The sequence below is a fragment of the Sorex fumeus genome, unplaced genomic scaffold (genome assembly GCF_029834395.1).
Source record: "Sorex fumeus unplaced genomic scaffold, SorFum_2.1 ptg000037l, whole genome shotgun sequence".
Taxonomy (NCBI): Eukaryota; Metazoa; Chordata; class Mammalia; order Eulipotyphla; family Soricidae; genus Sorex; species Sorex fumeus.
The window spans coordinates 39,151,994-39,178,202 of record NW_026606094.1 but is presented as its reverse complement, the minus strand read 5'-3'; the positions used below and the strand labels follow the sequence as shown (position 1 = coordinate 39,178,202).

The following is a 26,209-nucleotide window of genomic DNA, read 5'->3' as shown; positions in this document are numbered from 1 at the left end:
TTCATACACTGATGACAGGATGCAAATGGATACATCATTACGTGACAATATGAAGAAAAGCTGACAATGAATAAAACTTAAGAACTGTCCATTTCACCTCTGAATATTTGCCCCTCATCCCACTTATGACACTAAAAGTCACTTTTTTCATTTTAATGTAGCAAACTTAGAGAAACAATTCTAGAAAAAGTAAACACCTATTTGAAGGTAATTCCCTGTAGAAAGAAAAAGGGAATGGAAGGAGAGAAGAGTTTTAACTGCATCTTTAATGTTTGGTTTTTTTTTAATAACTAAATTTTTTGTTTCTGAGTTATGAATGCAACAGTGTCTGTGACATTATTTTTTTTTTGTCCTTTCAAAAATTTCAACATGTAAATTGCAGGGGGCAGGGAGGCGGAGCAGACTCCCCAGTGTTGCTCAGGAAGCCTGGAGGCTCAGCAGTTCATTGCAAGGACCTGAAGACATGGTGCTGCTCAGGCCCCGTGACACTGTGATTACTCAGGTCACCCCAGCAATGCTTGGGAGGCCTCTACAGAAAGTTTATGAAGCCCTGGAGGACTCTATGGGAATGGAAATAAAACCAGAATCAGGATCAGGATATGCCAGGCATGTATCTTAACTCAGTACTGTCTCCATCCCCCTCAAATAGTTTCCTAGTAATAAATTTAAAATGTAGCAAAAAGGGCTGGAGAGATAGTACAGTGGGTAGGACACCTGTCATGCATGTAGCCCACCCAGGTTTGATCACCCTCACCCCATATTGTTCCCCAAAACTCTGCCACTAGTGATCCCTGAGGATCATTTAGTCTCTCTGGAATAAGCCCTGAGCATAGCTGGCTATGACCCAAAAACAAATGAAAAAATATAGCAAATGTTGGCACCATGAAGGTAGCTCCAAAAGCAGGAGGCGCAGGCTCCATCCTCAGCACTAGATATCCCCTAAGCACTGCTAGGAACACCATTCAGTGCAAGAGTTTCCCTCCCTACACCCCATCACAAGCACTGCCAGGTATGACCCAAAAACCAAAGCAAAATAAAAAAATATTAAAAAAAAAAGTTGCTCTAAAACTTGTTTACTAGCATTGTCACATGATTGAATCAACTAGCACTGATAGATACAACAGGTTAAAGATGAGTAACACTGCCACAGAGATATTTCTAATGCCTCTTGCCAGTTTCCAGGAAAACTACAAGAAATAATAGTTAGAAGCTTGAAGGAGGTACACCTGATTCAAACTTCCAAAGCCCTTTGCACCAGCATTACCTAAAGGATGATTTCCATAACTGTATTAAGTTCACCTATCAAGAAAGCTATAGAAGTTTCTAAAACTATAAGCCAAATCATGACCTCCTGGAAGACTGAAATCAAATGCCAAGTCACTGAGTCACCCCAGGTGGATAGATCTCTGGGCTGAGAAATCTGGAACCTTCCTGGAATGGGAGTGGGCAGATTTCACTCGCTACCAGAAGACTCAGAAAGCCCAATCCACATCCAATATCCTCCAGCATAGAAATGGCCCAGCTCCACACAACTTCATCAAGGCACCAAGACAACAAATCATCCCAGCTCCACAGCAACTGAAGCATGCAGCTGCACAATACTGACAGCCCAGTAGGAGCACAGCAAATTTGATGGGAAAGTTGCCAAGAAGTCCACCAAGCTTAATGAGCAAAAACAATAATACAGAAGGCTCAACTAGCACCAACCAGCTCAGTAAATCCTCAGACAATGAATTTACGAACAACATTTCAAGATGTAACAATTATCACAAATTTACTTTCATTGATCTGTTTTCTAATTATTGCATTTGACATTTTGTTGTAACAAGCAATATGAAGTAAGATTTTTTTTTGTGCCTGCTAAGAAAGAGGGCAGGGTAGGAAACTAGGAACAATGATTGCGGGAAGTTCACACTGGTGGTGGGATTGGTATCAGAACATTGAACAACTGAAACAGCTAAATTATAAGTAACTTTGCAAATCATGATATATAATAAAATATTAAAGAAGGCTCTAAAATCACTTTATTGTACCATGGTCAGGATTTTAAAAAAAGACATAGAACAGATTAAACTGAAAAAGAATACTACCACGGGTATAGATAAGTATTGTTTCACTCATAGTTATTTTGATCTTCAGTATGTATGTATTCTTACATGTTGACAAAATGTTTGCTATAGCACTACGCTTAATTCCTCAAAAGTGAAAACAAACTAAATCTTCATGAATAAAAGAAATCTGCACCAACAAAATGAATTAAGTACTAATACATGTTACAACATGGAAGAACACTGTGGTAGATGGAAGAAGTCAATCACAAAGAACTACACTGTATATGATTTATTAATATGACATGTCAATAACAGTCAAGTCCATAAAAAAGGAAGTATATTAGTGATTAGTTAGGGCGAGGGGTGTGGGGTAAGCTGTATGGGACAGTTAGAGTGGATATGGAGGGTTTTTTTTTGAAGTGATGAACATGTTTTAAAATTAATAGTTTTAGAACACAAAAATATTAATTCAAAAACATATACACAAAAAACACATTAATTTAAAAAGATATATGCTCATTGTAATACTAAGTACAATAGCCAGATATGGAAATAACCCCTATGGCTAAGGACAGATTATTGTATGAATCATATATATCCAATGGAATACTATTCAGCTATAAGAAAACATGAAATGTTGCAATTTGCCACAACCTGGATGGAACTGGAGGGCATCAGGTTAAATGAAATGAGTCAGAGGACGAAGAACAAATACAAGATGATCTAACTCATCTAGAGTATACAGAGAAACAAAACAAGGGAGTAGACAGTATTAAATGATGACAAACCCTTAGCCTTTGATTACCAAACAGAGATGAGCAAGCTATAGAAGGAGCTGTAGGGGAGGGGAAAAGCAGAGAACTATCAGTGACAAGGACAGTGAGGGAGAGTATTACATGTCGGTGCTAGTGAAAGTGCAGTAATAAGGTATGTCAAAAGTATAAATGTCAACTACTACAACCATATCACCGAAACTACAAAAAAAAATTGTTCAAAAGAAAGAAAAGTTTCTAATGTAAAATGATAAAGCTCTATGTTGATTTAATAGAAGTGTATAATTTTGTGGCATAAATCATGTTTTATTTACTCATTACTTTTTCCCACTTTATTTAAACACCAGGTTTACAAAGCTATCCATGAGGATTTGTTACAGGCATTCAACATTCCAGCACCAATCCCACCATCACTGTCACCTTCCCTCCACCATTGTCTCCATTTTCCTAACCACCCCTAAAGTCTTTCCCCACCACAGGCCAATGATAATTTATCTTATATTGCTTGTCACCATTAAATGGCTAATGGAAAGACTGAAAATTATTTTAGTGGGAAAAAAATGTGAAAATGGTTGCACCTCATCATGGGGACATTAAGTCCTTTTCTGAGGGTTTTCTAAGCTTTTACTGCAAGATTAGCCTTCTGCGTTACTGTTTTTGTTAGTCAAGATTGGTTGACTTTTATGTTACATTCCCATCCAATCTAGTGGTGTCAGTATTGTAGTTTGGAGACATCATTGCAGAAAATCCAGAACATTTAACTGGTCAGTCCTGCTGGAGTTCCATGGCGGTAGCTTTGGGGCATGAGTGCAGCTGCCAAGGCTTTGGTAGGGCAGGAGCTGGCCCGCCCCCTCCCAAGATCACCCAAAGGTCTCAGCCATAAATGGGTGTGTGAGAAATTTTTTGTGGTTATTTGAACTCTTTCAAGGTTTATTTATGAGTCTCTGTAACAAAGCCAGTAGATGAGCTTCCATGGTGGCAGTGGTGGGACATGGCTGAGGCCTCCAGGGATTCTGGTTGTATGGGGAGGTGGCTACTCACACTATTTTAATAAAGTAGTTGTTTCTTTTCCTAAATAAAAGTGTGTATGTGTGTATACACACATTAAAATACTTTTAATTGAGCATTGCTATTAAATGGGTAAATTTTAAGATGCATAAATTATATTCCTATATACCTGTTGCGAATAAATATATATACATAAGTAAAATAATTAGTTTGTTCCTGAGATCACATTAGGTCAGGTAAAACCATGACAAATGTTAGAGTTCAATTCTGTAGATCAGGTTGATGACTTCTTTCCCATCTCAAGTACTTACTTTCTCTTGTGATTTTAAATCTACTTTTTGATTTTTGTTTATTATACAAATGCTTGAAAACAACTGAAAATGATCCACCCCAGGGTCTCTCTGTTATATAAAAATTACTACTACCTTTAGTAGTACTTTGAAGAATAATTTATAGATTTTTTTTTAGTGCATTACAATTTCAGAGTAATAGTACTATTAGGAGTAATCGCAACATACTAAAACATAAAGAAAATATACTAACTTGTTACTCTACCAAAAAGGATGTTAAAAATGGTGGGAAATGAAAATAAAATAACACTTGAGAATATGACTCAGTGGGAGAGATTCTGGCGTGAGTCTAATCCCCAGCAGCACCATATATGCTAAACTGGGACCCAGTGGTGAGGTGTCTAGGATCCCCAGTATCACAAAAAAGTGCTCTGTCTTCAACAACAAGAACAATTAAAAAAAAAGAAAGAAAAAAGAAGGAGGGAGTTAAAACTGGTTTTTAAAAACCCAAAAGAATAGAAGTAACTAATAGGAGTCAGGGCTGGAGCGATAGCACAGCGATAGGGCATTTGCCTTGCACGCAGCCAATATGGTCGACTTGAGTTCGATTCCTCTGCCCGCCTCGGAGAGCCTGGCAAGCTACCCATGACGTATTCAATATGCCAAACACAGTAACAACAAGTCTCACGATGGAGACGTTACTGGGCCCGCTCGAGCAAATCGATGAACAATGGGAGGACCATGACCGTGAATACGAGCCAGAGAGATACTACAGGTTAAATGTATGCCTCATATGTGGCCAACCTGGGTTCAGTCTCCAGTCCCCATAATCACTAGAGTATCACTTGGGCACATCCAGGTAATCCTCAGCACTGTAAGACTGAATATCACCACATCCTCAGTCCCCCACACCTAATCTCTGGTCCAGCTGAACAAAAATCACAGGGAAAAGTCCCTGGGGTCTCCTGAGCACTGGGGTCTCCTGAGCACTGCTTGGGATTCCTACACCCCAATGATGATAAATGTAGCACTCTAGCACTGTCCTCCTGTTGTTCATTGATTTGCTCGAGCAGGCACCAGTAACATCTCCATTGTGAGACTTGTTGTTATTGTTTTTGGCATAGTGAATACAACACGGGGTGCTTGGTAGGTTCTGCCGGGCTCTCCGAGAGAGAGAAAGAAATCGAACCTGGGTCGGCTACATGCAAGCAAACGCCCTACCCGCTGTGCTATTGGGTACTCCAGCCCATAATGATGAATACCAACAAAATATTAAACAAAAAACATTTCTGGAACTCAATTCCAGAAAGAAAAAAAAACACTTCTTAGTTTAAAACAAAAGTTAAAAAAAATCAAGGACATGATGATAGTTTAAAGGGTTGAAGACTGTGCTTTGAATATGGAAGGATGGGTTTAATTTACAACACTACAAGGTTCTCTAAGCACCACTAGGAGAAAGAGCAAGCACACAGTCAATAGTAGCCTGTAAGTATTACCAAGTGTAGTCCAACTTCAAGAACACACATCAAAGTAAGTGCTAGGCATAATCGGTCGTATGAGTTCAGAGCCATCAAAAATACTCTTTGTCATGCTCCCAGAAAATAAATATGACTTTGAAAGTGTAGCTCCAGGCAGCAAATAGCAAAGTCAAGTCATACACACACAGGTTATATATATGATATATATATAATGCTTGGATATATTATTGTTGGTAGAGACAGGGCTATGAACTGTCATGAACGATTTTGTCACTGCAACTGAAGTGGATGAGTGACAGCAAGGTGGATTTTGCAGTAGAATGTTAGCTGATTACTGTTCCAGCTCCTAACACTCTCTGTAGTGTATCATGGTAGCTCTGCCTTCCCAAAAATCTTGCCTCCAATTAGAAGGACAACTATTTCAGTTCAGACATTGGGCTAGTTTTTATGAGCCAGGAGGGATATACGAGTGGGAAATAAGAAGAGAGTAGTCAGAGACAAGGCATACATGTACAAAGAGGCCAACTTCTTTTTTTCTGTGGGTTTTGTGGGGTTTATGCAGGGCTCAGGGAGGCGGGAAGGTGGAGACAGTTGGGTTTGGGGCTATACCTGGTGGTATTCACGGCTTACCCCAGGCTTTGCATTCATGGAATACTCCTGGCAATGCCAAGTTCTACTTGAACCGATGCCCAACATAAAAATCTTAATAATCTAGAGAAAAGAAACACTGATACTGCAAATACAGCAAAAGTACATAAAACTATTAACAAATGGCAACTTCACTTTTCTCCCTACAGTATTAAAAGAGAGTAGAAATAAAAAGGACCATAAACAATAACTGTGTATCACCAGTGTGTCAGGCACAACGCTAATCAGTGAACAAGAAGTGGTGAATACAAATTATAAAGGTCCAGCCCAAGATTATGGCTACATCCTGGGAATCCTTTCTGATAATGTACTCTCATTATTATCACTCTACTTTCCCTTTCCACTACTCACTCCCACCAAAACACAATTGTGCATGAGTAGATAATTCCTATGTTGAGTGTATTTTTCTGCGTGGTGGTGAGAAGACAACTGGCCACATTCCAGGATTATTTCTGGCTCTGTGCTCAGGTGTGGCCCCTGGTGGTGCTCAGGGAACCAGCTGTAGTGCTGGGGATCCACAGTGGTAACAGCTGTATGAAGGCAAGCACTTTATCTTCTCTACTAGCACTCCAGTCCAATAGAGACAATCTTATGTGGAACAAAGAAGGCAAGTTTAACTCTTCACATACCTACAAAAACTCCTTGTCATTCCTTAGTACTGAGCGTGCTTCCAGTAGCAATGCATAACTAAATCACTCTTGGAGACAGGACAAACTCAGCAAGAGAGGAAGGTACACTGAGCACATTACTCAGAGTTTAAATTCAGGATATTTTAAGCGATAAGTACAGGGAGAATTCTTTTGTAAAGATGATTATTCCAACACGAAAGAGCCGAAGGAACATTTAAATCCATATCCAGGAAGAGAATGAATGAGAAACAATTTAAGGGGAACAGAGTGAGAAGGAAAGTTTCATTAAAAAAACTAGTTTTAAAGGTATACCCAAAAGTGGAAAGTTTGTTGAACTATATGTAAAATACTTTCCAAATCTCAAGGTAAGTCCACCAATGTCCACGGGGCCAATAGGGATGGTTCCCAATATTGAATGTAAATAACCTTTGAGTGATTTGGGTTTTTTGTTTTGTTTTTAGCTGCTAAAAGAAAAAGAGGAATTTAACAGAAATAGAGTAGGAGAAAAACTACAAAATAAACCAAGGGTCAAAGAACTAGTGAACAGAGCAAGGCTGTATTGGAAAATGGAAAAATAAAGAGACAAAACAAAAGCGACAGAATTGGTAATGAGAGGTGATGAGGGGGAAAAGGGTCAAAAGAAGAAATTACTATGGAAAACCTGAAATAGCAGAAGTTTGAGAATAAAGATGTAAGAGGGCTCTCTATGGGTCCCACATAAAATGATTTTATCCAGTAAATATTTACTTATCGGGAACTTGTTATGTACAAGACTCTGCCCTGATTTAAAAAAAAACAAAAATTAAAACGAGGATGCTTAATTTATCTGTGTAATTAAATAATTTTACCTCATCACCATCTAACAACTATAAATCTCAGGGTTCCACAACCAGTAATCAGATAAATGTCATAAATAACTCTTCAATGACCTAAAGTATATTTCATGCTAAATTGGTTATGTATTAATAGTACTTTCCCTTCATAAGAATAGTACTTTCCCAACATAAGAATATTGTCTGTACCAGATCATTAAAAAAATAAGAATAGAACAAAATATCTGTTTCTGAAATTAAACCAGAATTCTCAGTATGTTGGCACCAATATTTTCATCTCTCTTTTACCTGAAGGATTCTAAAATTAGGCAAATATTAAAATACATTGAGAGCCTTATCGTTAGTCATTTAACCAGTCAGAAATGGCTTCACCTTTTGGGGCAGCAATGAACAATGTTTGAATTTTCCCCACCATTCTGTCAATTAATATCTGTCCAAAATTTATACTCAATATGTGTCATACTTCGTCATGAGGAGATGTTTGAAACAGAAGAACTTTTTATAGTTAAGCCATATCTACAAAATCATAAAATTTAAGAACAAATTAGTGGTCCTGAATCAAAAATTACATCATATTCAAGGATTTTATGGATTCAAAGTAATTAAAACTCTTAAAATATTATTGCTTAAGTATGAGCATAATGATGGATTCATGAACATATCTTTAAGAAAGATACTTCCCCATTATTTTATTTAAACATTTGCCAAAGCTTTTTTTTTAAAAAAAAAAAACACATCACCATCCCAGATGAGGCTTTCTTCTGGCTGATATCACGGGGCCTATTCCGAACAGAAGGCAGAGCCCCTCCCATCCTGGGGGAACCCAGCAACCTCCACCCACAGTCTGCAGCATACTAAGAGCCCATACCACAGCTCTGTCCTGACTATGCTCCACCACTCCAGGCTGAGAAAACAGAGGGAAACTTGCTGTGGGATTAAACTTCTAGCTTAATCCCACAGCATCTTGTAGGGGCCTTCACTACAAAGACTCAGCCCCAGCACAACATGAACACTAAAGAAAAGTCATGGGGAAGACACAAAGAAACCCATCAAGCTCAACGACCACAAAAGAATCACTGAAGACATAAACAGCACCAGTAAATCCTACGATAGTGTCTTTAGTGATAATATGATGATGATGTTCAATGAGTTCTAAGAAACAAAGCACCAGTAGTCAGCAAAGCACAAGAAAGTTTGAGAATCAAGATGTTAAAAAAAAAAGAACCTACCACAATCAGAAATAACAGAAATGAAGAATGAAGACCTTGATACATGATATTAAAAAAGCCAATAGATGAACTCTGAATATCAGAATAACAGAGGCTGAGCAAAAGACCGAGGAGCTCCAACTCCAAAACTAGTAGGAAACAGCAGAAAGTGGAAAACAGTCTTAAAAGAAGTAATCAGCATGCCAAAAACTATGGGATGAGTTCAAGAGGAATAATATAAGATTCATCAGAGTACCTTGAAAAACAGGACCGCAAATATGATGAAGTAACAACAGTCAAAGAAATTATCAATAAGAACTTCCTAGAACTGAAGATTTCAGGCACCGAGATCCAAGAGGCCTGAAGGGCCCCAGTGAAAAAAGACCCAATTAGAAAAACTCCAAAACACATTTTACTCAAAATGACAAAATCCAAAAATAGAGACAGAATTTCTCTTTTGATCTTGAAAGAAGCAAGATCAAAAAGGGAACTTAATTACAAAGGAATTAAGATACACAACAAATCTATCAAATTAGCCTACAGAGACAGAAGAATATGTATGGAAGGATATAGTACAAAAACTAAATGAACACCTCACCAATAATACTCTATCCAGCTAGATTATTAATCAGATTTGTAGGAACTATACAGATCTTCATGGACAGGCAACACCTTAGGAAATTCATAGCCTTAAACCTAGTTTTGCAAGAAGCTTTAAAAGAGTTCTTTTAAGGACAGGAGAAACTTCCCATCATGTGACTTTGAATGTTGCACCTAATAATTTGCTTATGGTTGTATTCTACTATATTAAGAAAGGTTAAAAAGATATCAATTAATAATCATAAATTAAATTTTATTGATTTATTTTCTAATATTTATATTTGCCATTCTTTTATGTTTTTTGGATAAGTATATGACATAAGTTTGTTATATGCCTGCCAAGGGGGTAAAAAAAAAATTAGCTTCATTTATGACAGGGAGACATGATGATTACTGCAATAAGATCCAAGTACAAAATGAAATTTAACAAAATATATTTTATATGTCAGAGCTGAAAACTTATTTTTATAAATGAGAATAGGCAGTATACTGTATTCTACTAAATGATACTAAATGACTGGAATTTCTTTCCTTATACAGATTAAAATCATGTAACAATCAATCACTACAAATTGACTTTGTTGATTCATTTTCTGAAAATTCCATTTGCTATTTCTTTAAGTTTTTCTGGAGCAAGCAAAACAAGTAAACTTGTTATATGCCTGCAGAGGGGGCAGACTGGGGAGTAGCAAGGAACCTAGGGACACTGGCAGAGGAAAGGAGACACAAGTGGTGGGATTGGTGTTGGAACACTGTATGCCTGAAACAACTCTACTTTGTAAATCATGAGCAGCAGCAAGGGGGAGAAATAAATGGTTCCACAGAAACAAATCTAAGGGCCACCAGATCAAATTTCACGTTTTCTTTTAAAAACAAACGTCCAGGCCAAAGAGATGGCTCATAAAACCAGCATGTATGTTTTGCAAGGAGGTTCTATCCCCAGCATATATTCGCTGAGAACAGCCTTAACATGACCCCACGCAATGTATTACGAGTAGGTCCCTAGCACCACTGGATATGCACCCCACAAAAAAGACCAAGAGTAAATCAATCACTAAAACCTAAATGGAGAAGGGCTGGAGGGTACAGGGATTATGGCACTGTTTTGATCCCTAGCACAGCCAGGAGTGACCCCTAAGCATAGGGTCACCCACTGGGCACCACCAGGTGTGGCCCAAACCCTTCCCCTTAATAAATCAACAAAAAATCCAGAATGGCTGAGATTACAAACTGGAAAGGGGCTTCTGATTCTTTCAAGAAGTTTGTTCTTAGGGTTGAATACACTGACATCTCCCCTCAATCATATGATCATCTCACTGGACGACTACATGCAAAAAAATGGTCTCAGAACTCTGCCTAACACCATGTACAAAAGTAAGATCAAAATGGATTAAAGACCTCAACATCAGACCAGAAACCATAAGGTACGTTGAAGACAAAGTTGGCAAAACCCTCCATGACATTGAGGCTAATGGTATTTTCAAAGATGCCACCCCACTGGCCGAGAAAGTGAAAACAGAGATAGATAAATGGGACTATCTTAAAATAAGAAGCTTCTGCACCTCCAAAGAAACAGTGACCAAAATACAAAGACAGTCTACAGAATGGGAAAGGATATTCGCCGAATACACATCTGACAAGGGGTTGATATCAAGGATATACAAAGTACTGGTTGAACTCCACAAGAAGAAAACATCCAACCCCATCCAAAAATGGGGCAATGAAATGAACAGAAACTTTCTCAAAGAAGAAATCCGAATGGCAAAAAAGCACATGAGAAAATGCTCTACATCATCAATCATCAGGGAGATGCAGATCAAAACCACAATGAGATACCATCTCACACCTTAGAGACTGGCCCACATTCAAAAGAACAAAAGCAACCAATGCTGGCGCGGATGTGGCGAGAAAGGGACACTCCTTCACTGTTGGTGGGAATGCCGACTGGTTCAGCCCTTCTGGAAAACAGTATGGACGATTCTCAAAAAATTAGAAATTGAGCTCCCATTTGACCCAGCAATACCACTCCTGAGAATATATCCCAGAGAGGCAAAAATGTATAGTTGAAGTGACATCTGCACTTGTTTGTTCATTGCAGCACTCTTTACAATAGCCAGAAACTGGAAGAAACCTGAATGCCCAAGAACAGATGACTGGTTAAAGAAACTTTGGTACATCTACACTATGTAGCTGTTAGAAAACATGAAGTCATGAAATTTATATACAAGTGGTACAATATGGAAAGTATCATGCTAAGTGAAATGAGTCAGAAAGAGGGATAGACATAGAAAGATTGCATTCATCTGGGGGATATAAAGTAACAAAATATGAGATTAATACCCAAGAATAGCTGAGATCAGCACCAGGAGGTTTACTCCATAACTTAGAGACCAGCCGGGTATTCTAGGGGAAAGGGCAGTTCAGATAGAGAAGGGAGCACCAAATAAAGGGTGTTTGGAGGATCCTCCCAGGAGGGGAGATGCATGTCGAAAGTAGACTATGGACTGAACATGTTTGCCACTCAATGCCTCTTTTGCAGACCACAACACCCAAAACGAGAGAGAGAACACAGGGGATTGCCCAGCCACAGAGGCAGGGGGGATGGGGGAATAGGGGTGGGGGGGATATTATCCATGGTGGTGGAAAGTGGGCACTGGTGGAGGGATGGGTATCTGATCATTGTACAATCGAAACCCAAGCACAAAAAATTGTAAATCTACAACTGTACCTCATGGTGTTTCACTAATAAAAAAAAAAATTAATTAAAAACAAAAAAAAAGAAGTTTGTTCTTGAACCCAGCACAGCATCTTCTCTGTTCCTGAGTTCTGGCCTGAACCACACCTCCCACCTCCCTTTCGCTCTGGGAAGTGGGAGTTCTTGCTGCAGTGTCCTAATATCTAAACCAAAGAAAGAGAAACCACTCAGAAAAAAAAACTTGAGCTATGATCAAAAATAGCAAATTGTGTGTCCCAGTCTGAGTCCAACATCCTCGCATCACTAATGGAGACAGTCTCTCTGAAACAAGACTACTTTAAAAGCAAACGGAAGAAGAAAAAAAAATGACCCACTTTTAAGAGGTAAAGGTTAGAGACTGAAGCAATGCCAAGTAGAATAAATGGCCTAAGAAAACTGTCAGTCAGGAGTTATTATTGCCTTGGGCAGAAATTTTTAGAACTTGGAATGTGTGCTCTTGAGGCCTACCTTTACTAAAGTAATACTGATCTCCCATCTTCAAAGCATTATCTAATGTTCATTACTAGGAAAAACAAATGTAATAAAAGAGGAACTACTACAAACTGTTTTAAAAAATCCCTTGTTATAAAGGCTGGAGAGATAGTACAGTGGGTAGGGCATTTGCCTTGCATGCAGCCAACCGGGGCTCAATTCCCAGCATCCCATATGGTTCCTTGAGCACCAACCAATATGAGTGACTCCTGAGCGCAGAGCTAGAACTAACCTCTGACTATCTCTGGGTGTGACCCCAAAACTAAAAATATAAATAAATAAAAATTCAAAAAATCCCTTGTTACAAAGTTATTTTTTAAAGAAAAAATTTTACTCTTGCCAATACATATACTTCTGAAAAAAATTATTCAATACAAACAGAATTTAAGGTGGGGTAGGGAGGAGGGGTAAATAATTTTCTTCTAAGGAAATAATTTTTGATCATTCGTTTATCATTGTATTGATAATAAGCAATACAAAATCAATTGTTGTTGGCTTGCTATGGGGGCAGGCTTGTGGGATGATTAAAGACAATAGTGGAGGAAAGGGGTGATAATGGTGGTGAGACTGGTATTGGAATATGGAATGTCTATAGCAATTCATCATGAGCAACTTGGCAAACCACAGTGTTGATATAAAGTGTGTATGAGGAGTTAAATTTATGTAAGTAGGCCTTACCTATTTCATGGAAACTCTAAAAATATATTAGCACATAATTTCTTTTAAAGTTTTATTAAAGACAGGTAAGGTTATTACTATAATGGGCTCCAAATATAAAATAAAATAAATTTAAAGAAATAAAATAAAAAACAGCAGCTTAAGTGATGAAATGGGAAATAGAGGACAACTAGAAGTCTAAAATCATTTTGTAGATATGTAGTAGTTACATTTTAAAAGACAGCAAACTAAATTCTATTTTAATTATGTGAAAAATTATTGCAATTATCAAAAGGATATTAAAACAATATTTAAATACTAAAAGATATTCACTCATTCATTCATTCATTCTTTCATACTCTATGTTATTTCCAAAGAATGTCGGGGTGTTTATATGGACACTTAACAAAATAAAATAAAATGTGTAAGTAGATTTAAAAAAATTGTGGAAGAAGAAAACATCATTACTTCAATGAATAGTTATTAATCATCTCTTCTGAACCTACTCTGTATGTCTGGTCAATAAAACAAGACTGTTACATTCATACAGTTTATACTCTATGAGAGCATGCTGGAGGAAAGAAAATAAACAAGTAAATTATTAAAAAGCCCATCTAATGATAATAAGTTCTATTAAGATAACAACAATATAATGTGGTAAGTAGAGAATGAGAATGGACTACTTTAGAATAAGTTATCAGAGGAAAACCTTTAGATTATTTTTTAGCCTGAGTATGTATTTCGATCAAAATATAATAAGCATATGAAAATGTATACAGATATGACTTCCCAGATTGATAAATTATTACATCATGAGACATGTAAAACCTCTGACCTAAAATGAGATTGAGGAGAAGCAAACTGATATATATATAAATAAATATATATGAACAATACATAGATAAATATAGCATTAAAGGAAATTAAAAAATAAAAAAAACCATAACTAGGAATGAAGTTGCTGCAATAAATCATGTTGTGACTTTTCAGTTTGGGGCTTCCAAGTCAAGGATATAATCAGAGTTACATAACCAAGAACATGGTCTCTATGATTTTGATTAATATGAATTTTTTAAATTCTATTTCTTAAATGTTCTTCAAAATAGCCTTTAGAAAAAGCTGGGCAGGTGAATGACAAGGTCAGAGATATGACTGAGAAAACTGATACCAATTCAGACCAAATACTAATTCAGAGTTAATCACTAGAGAGTTTGTCTTAGGAGAGGAGAGGAGAGACCTAACAGTGCATGGGGCTCTTCCAATCTAGGTACAAATTGGAATCCACGGGGGAGATTTGTTTTTCCTTATTTAAACCCAAGAATCTCCAGAGGTGAGATCAAGGTACTACTGAAGAGTAATACTAGTTCTCTAAAAATAGTTTCTTTGAAGAACATTTTAAACAGATTAAAATCCAACTAGTACTCAGAGTTCAAATATCCTACTCAGTGATTTAGATATATACTGAATTGTTTCTCTGGAGTTTAAGACTGACGTAGAAATCATATTTATTTCTAAAATGAAGACCATAGCAAGTATCAAACACGGGTTGAAGTCAGATAGGGAGGAGATCTGGACAAGGTCAAAGTTTCTAAAGAAATAATATTAGGCTGTTCTAACACAGATTAGTGGGTAATCAAAAGTTAAGTATTAAAGAGTACACAGTAGTATACTTCACTTAGGTTTCTAACATCTTTGAGGACTCTTGACTCAGTTCTGATCCTTATAAGTTGGGTAAACTTGGGCAGGCTAATTAGCATCCCTAACAGTTTTCTCATATGTGAAATAGAAATAATAATAATAATGTTCATCTCATAATGGTAGATAATACATGTAAATCCCTCAGCACAGTGAGGGATTGTGGTACATCTCTTGGCTGGTACATGCTAAAAATATGAGGTGACTCAAAGGTGATAAAGCAGAGTACATGGAGCGAAAGCATCTGCAATCAAATCCCCTCTTTGGTCCCTACCTACTTTATAGTGGATAAATATTACCAGTCACGAGGGATTTTTGTGAAGATGCAAGATTCCTTTCCCCTTTGGGGCAATCTCTAAGACTTAATTCTAAATGTGGCCCTAAATCAGCTTATATGAAATTACTAATACTACTGACTTTACATATTCTTCTGAGTTAAGAAAAAAAGGCATGGCTCTGTCTGTGTACTTCCAGAAAAGACTTTCATAACTAAAAAATGTTAGATCACTAGACATTCCTTGCAACATGAGAAACTAAATAAAAGCATAAGAATTTTTGTGTCCAGTGTTTGGACCCAGGGGGTTAAACAGCCAAGATGTGCCAGGGATGAACTCAGGACCGTATGCATGCAAAACATGTATACTCCACCCGCGTTGAGCAATCACCCCAGCCCCAATAAGAAATTGGGTCATTCATAGTTTTCCACATACCCAAAAAAGAGATGAGTCTATTTATTTTTTATTTAATTAATTAATTATTTATTGCTTTTTGGGGTCACACCCGGCAATGCTCAGGGGTTCCTCTTTTTTTTTTTTAGCTTTACAATTTTTTGTGCTTGGGTTTCGATTATACAATGATCAGATACCCATCCCTCCACCAGTGCCCATTTTCCACCACCATGGATAATATCCCCCCACCCCCATCCCCCCCATCCCCCCCTGCCTCTGTGGCAGGGCAATCCTCAGGGGTTCCTCTTGGCTCAGCACTCAGGAGTTACTCCTAGCAGTGCTCAGAGGACCATGTCGAGGATTGAACTCATGCAAAGCAAACGTCCTGACTACTATCCTATCGCTCCAGCTAGAGATGAGTCCATTTTGTTTACAGTAAAATCATTAGGCAGTATTTGAAATATATATATATATATATATATATATATATATATTGAAATTTCATAGTAAAAAGACTTGAGGGAAACTTGTATAATTCTGCATTTTATTTTCTTTAAACTCTTTTATTGTAACAGAAGAAGGTTGTGGAATTAAATGCCTTCCAGGACCGAAGCGATAGTACAGCTGGTAGGGCTAACCCACTTTGGATCCCCTGAGCCCTCTGGATTCCCAAGCCCTGCCAGGAGTGACTCTTGAGCACAGAGATAGGAGTAAGTCTTGAGCATTCAATGAGTGTAGCTCCAAAACAAATAAACAACAACAACAACAACAAAAGCTTCCTCCTACTTGTATTAGTAAAACAAAGTTCAGTTGGTGGAAAAACTGTTTTTAGGGGTGGAACTGGCACACCCAACAGTGCTCAGAGCTTTCTCCTGGCTCTGTGCTCAAGGATCACTCCTGGTAGGGGTTGGGGACTATATACCATGATGGGGATTGAACCCAGGTCAGCTGAGTGCAAGGCAAGTGCCTACCTGCTCTCCTACCTCTGTGGCCTCTGGTGGCAAAACTTTATCAATACTGAGCCACTTAGATTTAACAAATGCACATTTATAAAACAGATGTCTGTACTACCCCTGCAAAATATTTCTAAAGCTGTAATTCCTAAGAGCCCTTTTCTGCCAGGGAAGCAGTATTGCAGATAATTTACTGTCATGCTGACTCAGTGCTCCCAAGTGAAACAGCACAATTTTAAATACAGTTCATCCATGCTTAGGTGTATGTAGAAATATATTGACACAATGGAGCACATCTGCTTGATGTCATGCATCATATTGCATTTTTTTCCTATGCGTTACTGATTTTTAAAACTGTGATAAATTGGAGATATATGTTCTTGACGCTAAACTTCATGTCTGAGAACCATTGACACTTTTCAAGTAAAACATATCATCCAACTACTGACTGACAATAAAAATTTCAGTAAATACCAATTCTACTTTTTGTAGTGGAATGTAAACTTAGGTGAAAAAGGAAGTTATTGAAAATTTATGGGATAAGGCAATTAAAAACAACCACCAGATAACTTGTCTTTGAAACTACTGCAAATCTATGATTCTCAGTTGACACAAAAGAAGTTAATCATAACTAAAAAATAATCATCAATAGCAAACTATGGGTGATATTTTGCCAATATGAATGTCCAGTTAAAATATAAGTTTTACTAGAAGTTACATAAGGACAGTGAAAGGTGATTTTGGCCTTTTGGTGGTGGCAGTGCAGTAATTTTATACATTAAAAGCAGAAGTGCTGAGGGAGCTGGAGCGATAGTACAGCAGGTAGGGCATTTGCCTTGAATGTGGCCGACCCAGGTTTGAATGCTGGCATCCCATATGGTCCCCTAAGCACAACCAGGAGTAATTCCTAGGTGCAGAGCCAGGAATAACCCCTGAGTGCTGCTAAATGTGGCCCCTAAACCAAAAAAATTAAATTAATAATAATAATAAATTGAAGGCTGGAATAATAGTACAGCATGTAGGGCATTTGCCTTCTAGCAGCTGACCTGGACTTGATTCTTGGCATCCCATATGGTCCCCTGAACACTTTTAGCAGCAATTCCTGAGTGCAAAGCCGCAAGTAACTCCTGGGCACCATCGGGTGTGCCTCCTGCTCCCCAAAATGCAGAAGTGCTGGGCAAGGGAGATAGCTGTTAAGGGTAGAACACATGCTTTGCACATAGAGCCCTGGGATTGATTTCCCAGCATCACATGATTCCTTGCAGCACCTGTATATATAGCCCCCCACCCACACACACAAAACCATGTTACCAGATTACCTTTTAATTAAATTTTATTATATTACCTGAAAACATATCATTCCTTCAGCACAAATAACCATAGGTTAGAATAAAGACTGATGATTTCTAGTAATCTAGCAATGAGTAGCATTTTACCATACTGAACTTATTTCACATTACGTAGATAACCTTGATGAGAGTCCAGTTTACTCACTATAAAAAATATTTTTTGATTATCATTTCTAGGATGCTGTGACTTCATAAGTTTTCATCACCGGCTGACCGTTCATGGGGAATAAATAAAGTATGCATTCAAGTCAAGCAGCAATGTTTTACAATACCAACTCATAGCAACAGAATTATTACTACACATCAAACTGCCAGTATTTCCATAAAAGTTTAAATTTCTTCAAAAAATATTTTTCTGTTACCTGGAGTAATTAGAATCGAAACAAAATTATTTTTTTTATAGCAACATGGTTCTAACATTAAATAAAGCAATGCTAGTTTCCTTGATCTCATGTGGTGAAAATCAGTTCTTCAAATAGGTTATATGATCTGCAAGGTCTCTTCGATCTCTAGGACTATTTGGTTCCACTTAGTTATATAAATCTGAGTAATCTGTAACTTACTTCTGGGAATGTGTTAAGCTTAGGAAATTAGAGCACAATTCTGCACCGAAGTGAAGTCATAAAATTTCTAAATAGTACTCATGTAGCCTGTGGGAGTCAATTTTATTTAATAAAAACCCTACAGTACTTACAACATGTCCAGCATCATTCTAAGAGCTTTATATATAACAACTCATTTAAACAGAATTTTCAGGATGCTTAGTCATTAACTTATTATGAAATTTAATGAGTAAGTGAACTGGCATTTATCAATAAATTATAGTGAGACACCACACACGCATACATTCTTTGAAGTTCCTAACAACTAAGAATGACAGGAATCTGGTCAGTTAATGCTCCTTATTGAAATCCCATTATTACCTTTGAGACACAGTCCAAATTTCTCAGCATTTTCCATGAAAGTATTGTAGCATTTACTCTCTGTCTTCCTATTTTCTTATCTTTTCCTTAAATCTTAACTGTATAAAATTAACAAAAATGTCAAGTCCCACATGTTTACGAACTTGCTCTGTCTGATGTAACAGCCTGATATAACTACTCTCTCCTTTAACCTTGCCAATTCCTATTGACAGTCAATACACATTTTAGGGAGCACCTTGCCCTGAAAGCCTACCATGATTATTCACCCTGGTTAAGTACTGGGTCTCCTTTGTTGCTGCCATATTGTATGATGAGCTCCACAAAAATCAGAAAGGAAAAGCCAAGAGTAACTGCTTACTCTTCCGACATATCTTCCCTTAATAATAAAGCTGTCTTTTATTTCTAAATCCTTAGTCCTAGCACAAAAGTTTGTATACAGTAGTAGTACAAGTAAATGCATACATTTTTTAGTAACTAGTTCAATAAATGAATTTATAAGCTTTGTGAACTCTTTCTCCTGGAATAGTATGTTGCTAAAAACGTATGAGTAGCAAAGAGGTCATAAATTACATCTATTTAATTACTGGAGAACTAACAAAGGTCATATGAAATTAACTTATGTTGACTGTATGGTCTAATGACAGTTCTTTAAAAAAAAAAACAGAAATGTCAAAATGCAGGGAAACGTCTAACTTTTCCAACAGTAGAAGAGTCAACCATGGCAACTAAGTCAGATACAGCAAAGATGGCAACAACAACAACAACAACAATGACAACAAAAGTCAAATACGGCCACTAAATGCTTACATCATTACCTGCAGATTCAGTTCTAGTGGTCAACGATCTTTCACTGGAGCTTAAAAAGCCATGGCTTTACTTAAGGAGTAAAGAGCCACTGCTCCCCAACGGCTCCAGAGAGCCAACCAGATAACTTACCACATGCACCTATTTTGTGCCAGGCACTGTGCTAATTTCTTACTCTGATGACAAACAAGACCTTCACTTTCAGCAATTTTACCAAAATCCCACCCATAACTCATATCTTATCAAAAGCCAAAGTCACTCTTGTCAATTGTTAAGTTTATTGCTTTTGGAAGGAATAACCGTAGGGGGCCTAAAGTATCACTGACTCAAGCGGAGATGGCTATGAACCGACACCCTGAGGGAGTGCCGCTCCATCAGTGGAAAGAAAGGAGGGGGACTAGCCTGTTTCCCAAAAAAGTGAAGGTCTCTCCCCAAGTGGAGAAGGGTAGAGAGTGCCCAAAGACCACCTTGCTAGCATATGAAAGATTCTGGAGTTTCCAAGCCCACTGTATTTCTAATCCCTCCTCTCAGAAAGCTTTGTTATTCATTATAAAATACTTGCAGTATTAGCCAGATTGTGAAATACTTCCCACCACATGAAAGACCCCATGAATAAACTCAAGAAAAAACAACAACAAGGAAATGGAGGAAAGAATCGGGCATTACAGAGACTTAAAATTAATTGCAGACCATGAAACTTTTTTGGGTCCTGGGTTAAAGAGATTTGAATACAAATGTCTTAAATATATCACTGTATCACTGTATCACTGTCATCCCGTTGTTCATCGATTTACTCGAGCAGGCGCCAGTAACGTCTCCATTCATCCCAGCCCTGAGATTTTAGCGGCCTCTCCTTACTCGTCTTTCCCAACATCTTAAATATAATTATTAATAATCAATGTTTATATACTATATATAATGTGATTACTCTCTTTAAATCATCATCCTTTCAGAAACATACTGGTAAACATTTTACAGGCACTGAGCTGCTTGTTTTGTATGTGGCCACCCCCAGTTGGATGCTTGGCACTACATACGATCTCCCAAGTGTGTCACCAGGAATGATCCCTGAGAACAGAGCCAGGAATAAGCCCTGAGTATGCCCAACACACCACTCCCCCCACCACATACACAAACACAAATATACTTTTTGAAGAAGAGGAGGGGAAAACATAGAAAGAATATAGCAACAACATGCTTATCCATGAGTTGCTAATTGTTGAAGATGGGAGTTCAGGATAAAATTATCAAATTGATACAAAATAATATTCTACTTATGCTTGTGTTTGAAATATTTTATAACTAAAGGTGATAATATTCTTTCTTTCTTGGAGGGGGCCACACCCAGCAGTTCCCCGGGCTTACTCCTGGCTTTGTGTTCAGAAATCACTCCTGGTGGTGCTCAGGGAATCATATGTGATGCTGCTGAGGACTCAACCTGAGGTCAGTCACCTGCAAGGCAAGTAGCCCGCCTCCTCTACTATCTCTCTGGCCCCAAATGAGACAATATTTTCTTCAGAGAAAAAGTATTAATTCATCGGAAAATAAGCAAATTGTCTTCTGCTTCTTCAGATTTTACTATCATCATTTTTGGTGAGATTAGCCCCCTCCAACCAGTGCTGGTCCACTCTCTCCACACTGCATGGCCCTGATATTTCAAGGTCAGACCGGCCAAGAGGCAGTGCCCAGAAAAAGATAGGGGCCATCACTGTAACCTCAGCATTACTCAGGGACCACCAGGTTACACCCTGCAGTGCCAATGGAGGGGTCCCAGTGGTGTGAGGAACTGAACTGCAGGTCTCTTCATGTCAGGAATTACCCCCTACAATAACCTATTTTTGATGGATATTACTGAAACCCTTCACATATAAATTTCTACCTAATATTAATTTTTTGACACTAAGCATCTGGTCACAAATAAAGACTTAAGTATAATTTTTTTCTATTTCTACACATTTTATACCTAGGATAACTAGGTAGAAATATTACATCATCAAGTGCCACACAGTATTAATGAATGTTTCACACATGTGAAAATATTTATCTTGTTTTTGCTTCAAGTAAAATCCTCAAAATTTTCATTTACATGAGCAAGTTCTATCTTTTTTAAAAAATTTTGTTTACTTTTGGGGGACACACCTGACCATACTCAGGGATTACTCTTGGCTCTACACTCAGGAATTACTCCAGGTGATGCTCGGGAACCATATGGGATGCTGGGGATCCAATCCGGGTCAGCCGTGTGAAATGCAAATACCCTACCTGCTGTACTTTCTATCCGGCCCGTAAGTTCTATCTTAACATATACTTACAGGTGGGTGAACTGGTTACCAAGCTGATAAATACAAAACAAAATCATAGCACCCAAAAATAGTTACTGAAATTAACAAGTATGTTCTAAAAATATTTTTAAGACAATCTGTGGATGTGAAATACTGATTCAAATATGGGTAAACAGGGACCTTAGATTTTTTCAAGAAATTATCAACTATGACTGAGGGAACCACTGCCACTGAAGGATGGGAGAGGGTATCTTTTGGGGGTGATGGGAGATGAACGGATGCATCTCTGAGGTGCGAAAATCGAGTGAACTGAGATCCTTGAGGTTGAGCTTATGTTCAGGGTGTGAGTTTAGTTCGGGATGGTTAGACTTGTTTTTCCTATTTTTCCAAAGGGCCAATTTTGGATGATTTAAGTCTTCGGCAGCAATAATGACGATGCAAACCGGGCCCCCAAATCGCCCTTCTCATCTCTCCAAGCCTTTCACTTGACCAAAATGCTGGGTCTCCGCTGCTCTGCTTCTGTTGCGGCAGTGCCGGCGGCATCCCGCACAAAAGCGGGCGCAAAGCCCCCGGGCGCGGGCTCTTTCGGGGGTTCTGTCTACCATATCCTTTATTATTCAAAAGAATTTTATCACTACTCCGAGTGTGATTTCGCACAGGGAGCGCCACGCATGACTCGCGTTGGAACTCCGCTCTGGTCCCCCGAGACCTCGCATCTCCAGGGCAACCGAGAGCCAACGTGGGCTGGTGGGTGGGGTGGGCCGCGCGGCACTGCGCGCCTCCCCCGGACCGCGCCTCTCACCTGCCCGCCGCCGGGGTCGCCCCGCACCCGAGTGTCGAGCGCGTCGTGGCGGGTTTCGCGTTCGCCCCCGGAGCGGTAGATGAGCCGGAGGGGCACGATGCTCTGGCGCTGCAGGAAGCGGTTTTCATTCCTCCGTTCCAGCTCCGTCACCGAGGAGTCTCCTCCAGGCAACCAGGCGGGGCAAGAAAGGAGAGGGGAGAAGCGAAAATGATGACCCTGATTCACACGCGCCCGCTGCGTCCCCACCCTCCCGGACCTCCCGTGGGAAGGACGCGGACACGCCGGCCGGGGAGCCGGGGACCAGCTTCGCGAAGAGCATCCAGGATCGGGGCCCAGAAGCCGCGCACCCCTCTCCCATCCTCCGCATTCCGTTTCTGGAGACGAAAAGCAGACATTGGACCAAAAGCTCCTAAGGCATCCGCGCGCCCCCACACATGTATTTTTGCTGCACTTCTCATCATCCTTCCAAAAATAATTTTTAAAAAAAATCTCCCCGAGCACTCGGGGATGCCCCCTTTTCAAAGCGCCAGAGGGCTTGCGTGGATACCCGGGAAATGGTGCGTCCAGAAACCACCGTGGGTGGCGAACTTACCTGCCCGGCCGCAGCGCGCCAGGGGGCAGGTCCCCAGGGCGCAGAGCAGCAAGAAGGGCACGAACGCAGCAGCTCCCCGCGGCATGGTGCTGCTGCCGTCAGCCCGCCTCGATGGAGATGCTCAGCTCCTCATGCCCGACCTGCGGGGCTCGGCTCCCTGGCCTCGCGGCTCCCGGCTCGCCTCGGCCGCCCCCTCCCCGCGCCGGCTGGTGCTGCGGCGGCCGCGGCGCTGCAGCCTCCACCGCGGCGCTGCCTCAGTGCTGCATTGTGCTCCGCGGGCGCTTCCGCTGGCGGAGGGAGCGAGTGCTGCATTGGGCGGTTGGCGGTAGCTAAGTGGTTTCTAGCGCCTCCCACCTCATCCCCTGGCAAAGGCTCCGACGGGCGCCGAGCGCTCGGCAGGGAGCGAGCGCCTAGTGCATTCGCCTCCCCGGGCCCCCGTGCGCGGGCAGGGGCGCGCGCAGGAGAGTCTGCTGGGAAGTGTAGTCCGCGCTCGGCTCCAGGACGGCGTCAGCCTCGCCACCCGGTGCCCGCTGGTCTTCTGCCGCCCCGAGGACGGGCAGGCGCGACGGGGAGGAGGAAGGCGCCTCGCTCGCAGGTTTCCTGGCGCCTAGCACGTCCAAGGGCGCGGCTTATTCAGCCGCTTCGGGTGCGGAGAACCCAACTGATGTTTCGCACAGATTTCGCTGTGCCTTAAATTTTTATCTAGGAGTCATAGTCTCACGAGCACCTAGTAAGTTTCACCAACCACGGACTGAAGACCTACTAGGTGCCCAGAGATTAACCAAGTGCAGAGGATACAACGATGCACGACACGCATGTAAGAGGTACGGGTTGGGTTAACACCGTTTTTGCCAGTAGGAAGTGTCTTCTAGTATTTCCCAAAGTGGGGTCATTAACTCACCAATGGAAAGCACTGGCACTGTCCTCCCATTGTTCATCGATTTGCTCAAGTGGGCCCAGTAACGTCTCCATTGTGAGACTTGTTACTGTGTTTGGCATATGAATATGTCACGGGGAGCTTGCCAGGCTTTGCCGTGGAGGCATGATACTTTTGGTAGCTTGCTGGGCTCTCGGAGAGGGGTGGAGGAATTGAATCCCGGTGGGCCCCGTACAAGGAAAACGCCCTAGCGGTGTGCTATCGGCTGGAGCAGAGGCAAGGCAGTATATCCTGAATAATCTCTATGCAGGGCACTTAACTGTGCTATTTTCTTATTAGGGGGACGGGAGGGTTGAGCCACACCCAGTGGTTCTCGGGACTACTCTTGGCTCTGTGCTCAGGGATCACTCCTGGCAGTACTCCGCGAACTTTTATAGTTCAGGAGATCAAACTGGGATGGGTTAAAGTTGACATGTGAGACAAGCCCCTTACCACCCCCTACCGCCCCCGAACCCCCTGCCCAACTCTCTCTCCTACCCACAATTGAGCCCAACTCTCTTCCGATGCTATCTGCCTGCTCAAACCTGGATTTAAAAAAGCAGATTTGGGAACTTTATCAGCAAATTCCAACTAAATAATACAATATTATAAACTATAACCATTGTTCTATATTAGAGTCTCAGAACTTACTTGTAGATATGTTTGTGCCCTTTTGTTAAGCACTCTTTGTTTCCCAGTCTCCCTGACCTTCACAACCATATCCTATATGTGATAGCATGCAGTGTTTGTATTTCTCTGTGGCATTTACTTCTCTTATGTACAATGCCTCCCAAGTACCTTCAGTTTGTCTCTGATGTCCATACTTCCTTCTTTCCCCTGACCATGACATGACCTTTATTATGCTGAGGTTCCTTTGCTTGATACTCAGTTTTTTGAGAGTTAAGAATGACGTTGAATTTTATGAAATGCCTTTTTGCATCTACAGAGATGTGATATGATTATTTTGTAAGGAGGGTCTACACCTGACAGTGCTCAAAGGCTACTCTTTGTTTGTTGTTCAGAAGTTGCTCCCTGTGGTGTTTAGGGACCCATGTGGTGCTGGATATAGAAACTAGGTCTCCAGAATACAAGTCAACTTTTACTTTGGGGGTAGGGGGTGGTGTGAGACACATCTCATAGTGCTCAGGGATTACTCCTAGGTCAGTGATCACTCACTCCTGACAGTGCTCAGGGACTGTACATGGTGCCTGAGGTCATACAAGTGTGAATAACCAGCAAGAGAATTATTCCATATGTACCGTTAAAGTAAATCAGCTTCAAAAGGCTTAGGAGTAATTGCCCAGTAAAATGTCATTATTCTAGGTTTTTTGTCTGTAAACTCTGGATCTCCTCAGAATCAGGGTAAGTGAACTCTGCCCGCACCCACCCACACACCTCCCTGTATTTTCAAAAACCAAGGCAGCCATACCCACAGTCCACCACCACCAACATGTAAGCTCACTGCCCAGCTAAATATTCGGGATTTTCTGGAGTGCATGGCTGCAAAATGTCTTCAAAGTCTATAATGCTGACATCCCGGATGGAGCACACCAGATTGGATGGGAATGGAACATAGAAGTTCAACTAACAAGTACATTAACACAATAGATACAACTAGCCACAACAGCTTAGTAAACACTCAGGCTAGTGTTTACTTGATATCCTCATAGTGAGACACAATTTTCACAAATTTTCTTTTACTGAAGCATTTGCTGTTCTTTCCATTAGCCATTTAGTGGTTATAAGCAATATAAAAGAAATTGTTTGGGGTCTGATACTGCAGCAGGCTTTAGTAATAGTTGGGGAAATGGGGACAATGGTGGA

The 26,209-nt window shown here is 40.1% G+C and overlaps 1 protein-coding gene across 17 annotated transcripts in view; it reads right to left on the bottom strand.

The window, feature by feature from the left end:
- The window catches only part of ADAM22 (ADAM metallopeptidase domain 22), a 264,012-nt gene extending 240,181 nt beyond the window's left edge, over positions 1-23,831 (bottom strand). For 4 of the 17 annotated variants that reach the window (XM_056118009.1, XM_056118010.1, XM_056118008.1 and 1 more), the window contains exons 1-2: positions 23,470-23,829; positions 22,878-23,038 (exon numbers count right to left, since the gene is read on the bottom strand). In XM_056118009.1, coding sequence (XP_055973984.1) covers positions 22,878-23,038; positions 23,470-23,554 — 246 coding nt within the window. In that variant the 5' untranslated portion in view covers positions 23,555-23,829. Of the gene's footprint in view, positions 1-22,877; positions 23,039-23,469 lie in introns of all 17 variants that reach the window. The other 13 variants (XM_056118012.1, XM_056118013.1, XM_056118015.1 and 10 more) reach the window with 9 other exon arrangements.
- Between the last annotated feature and the right edge of the window lie 2,378 nt (positions 23,832-26,209).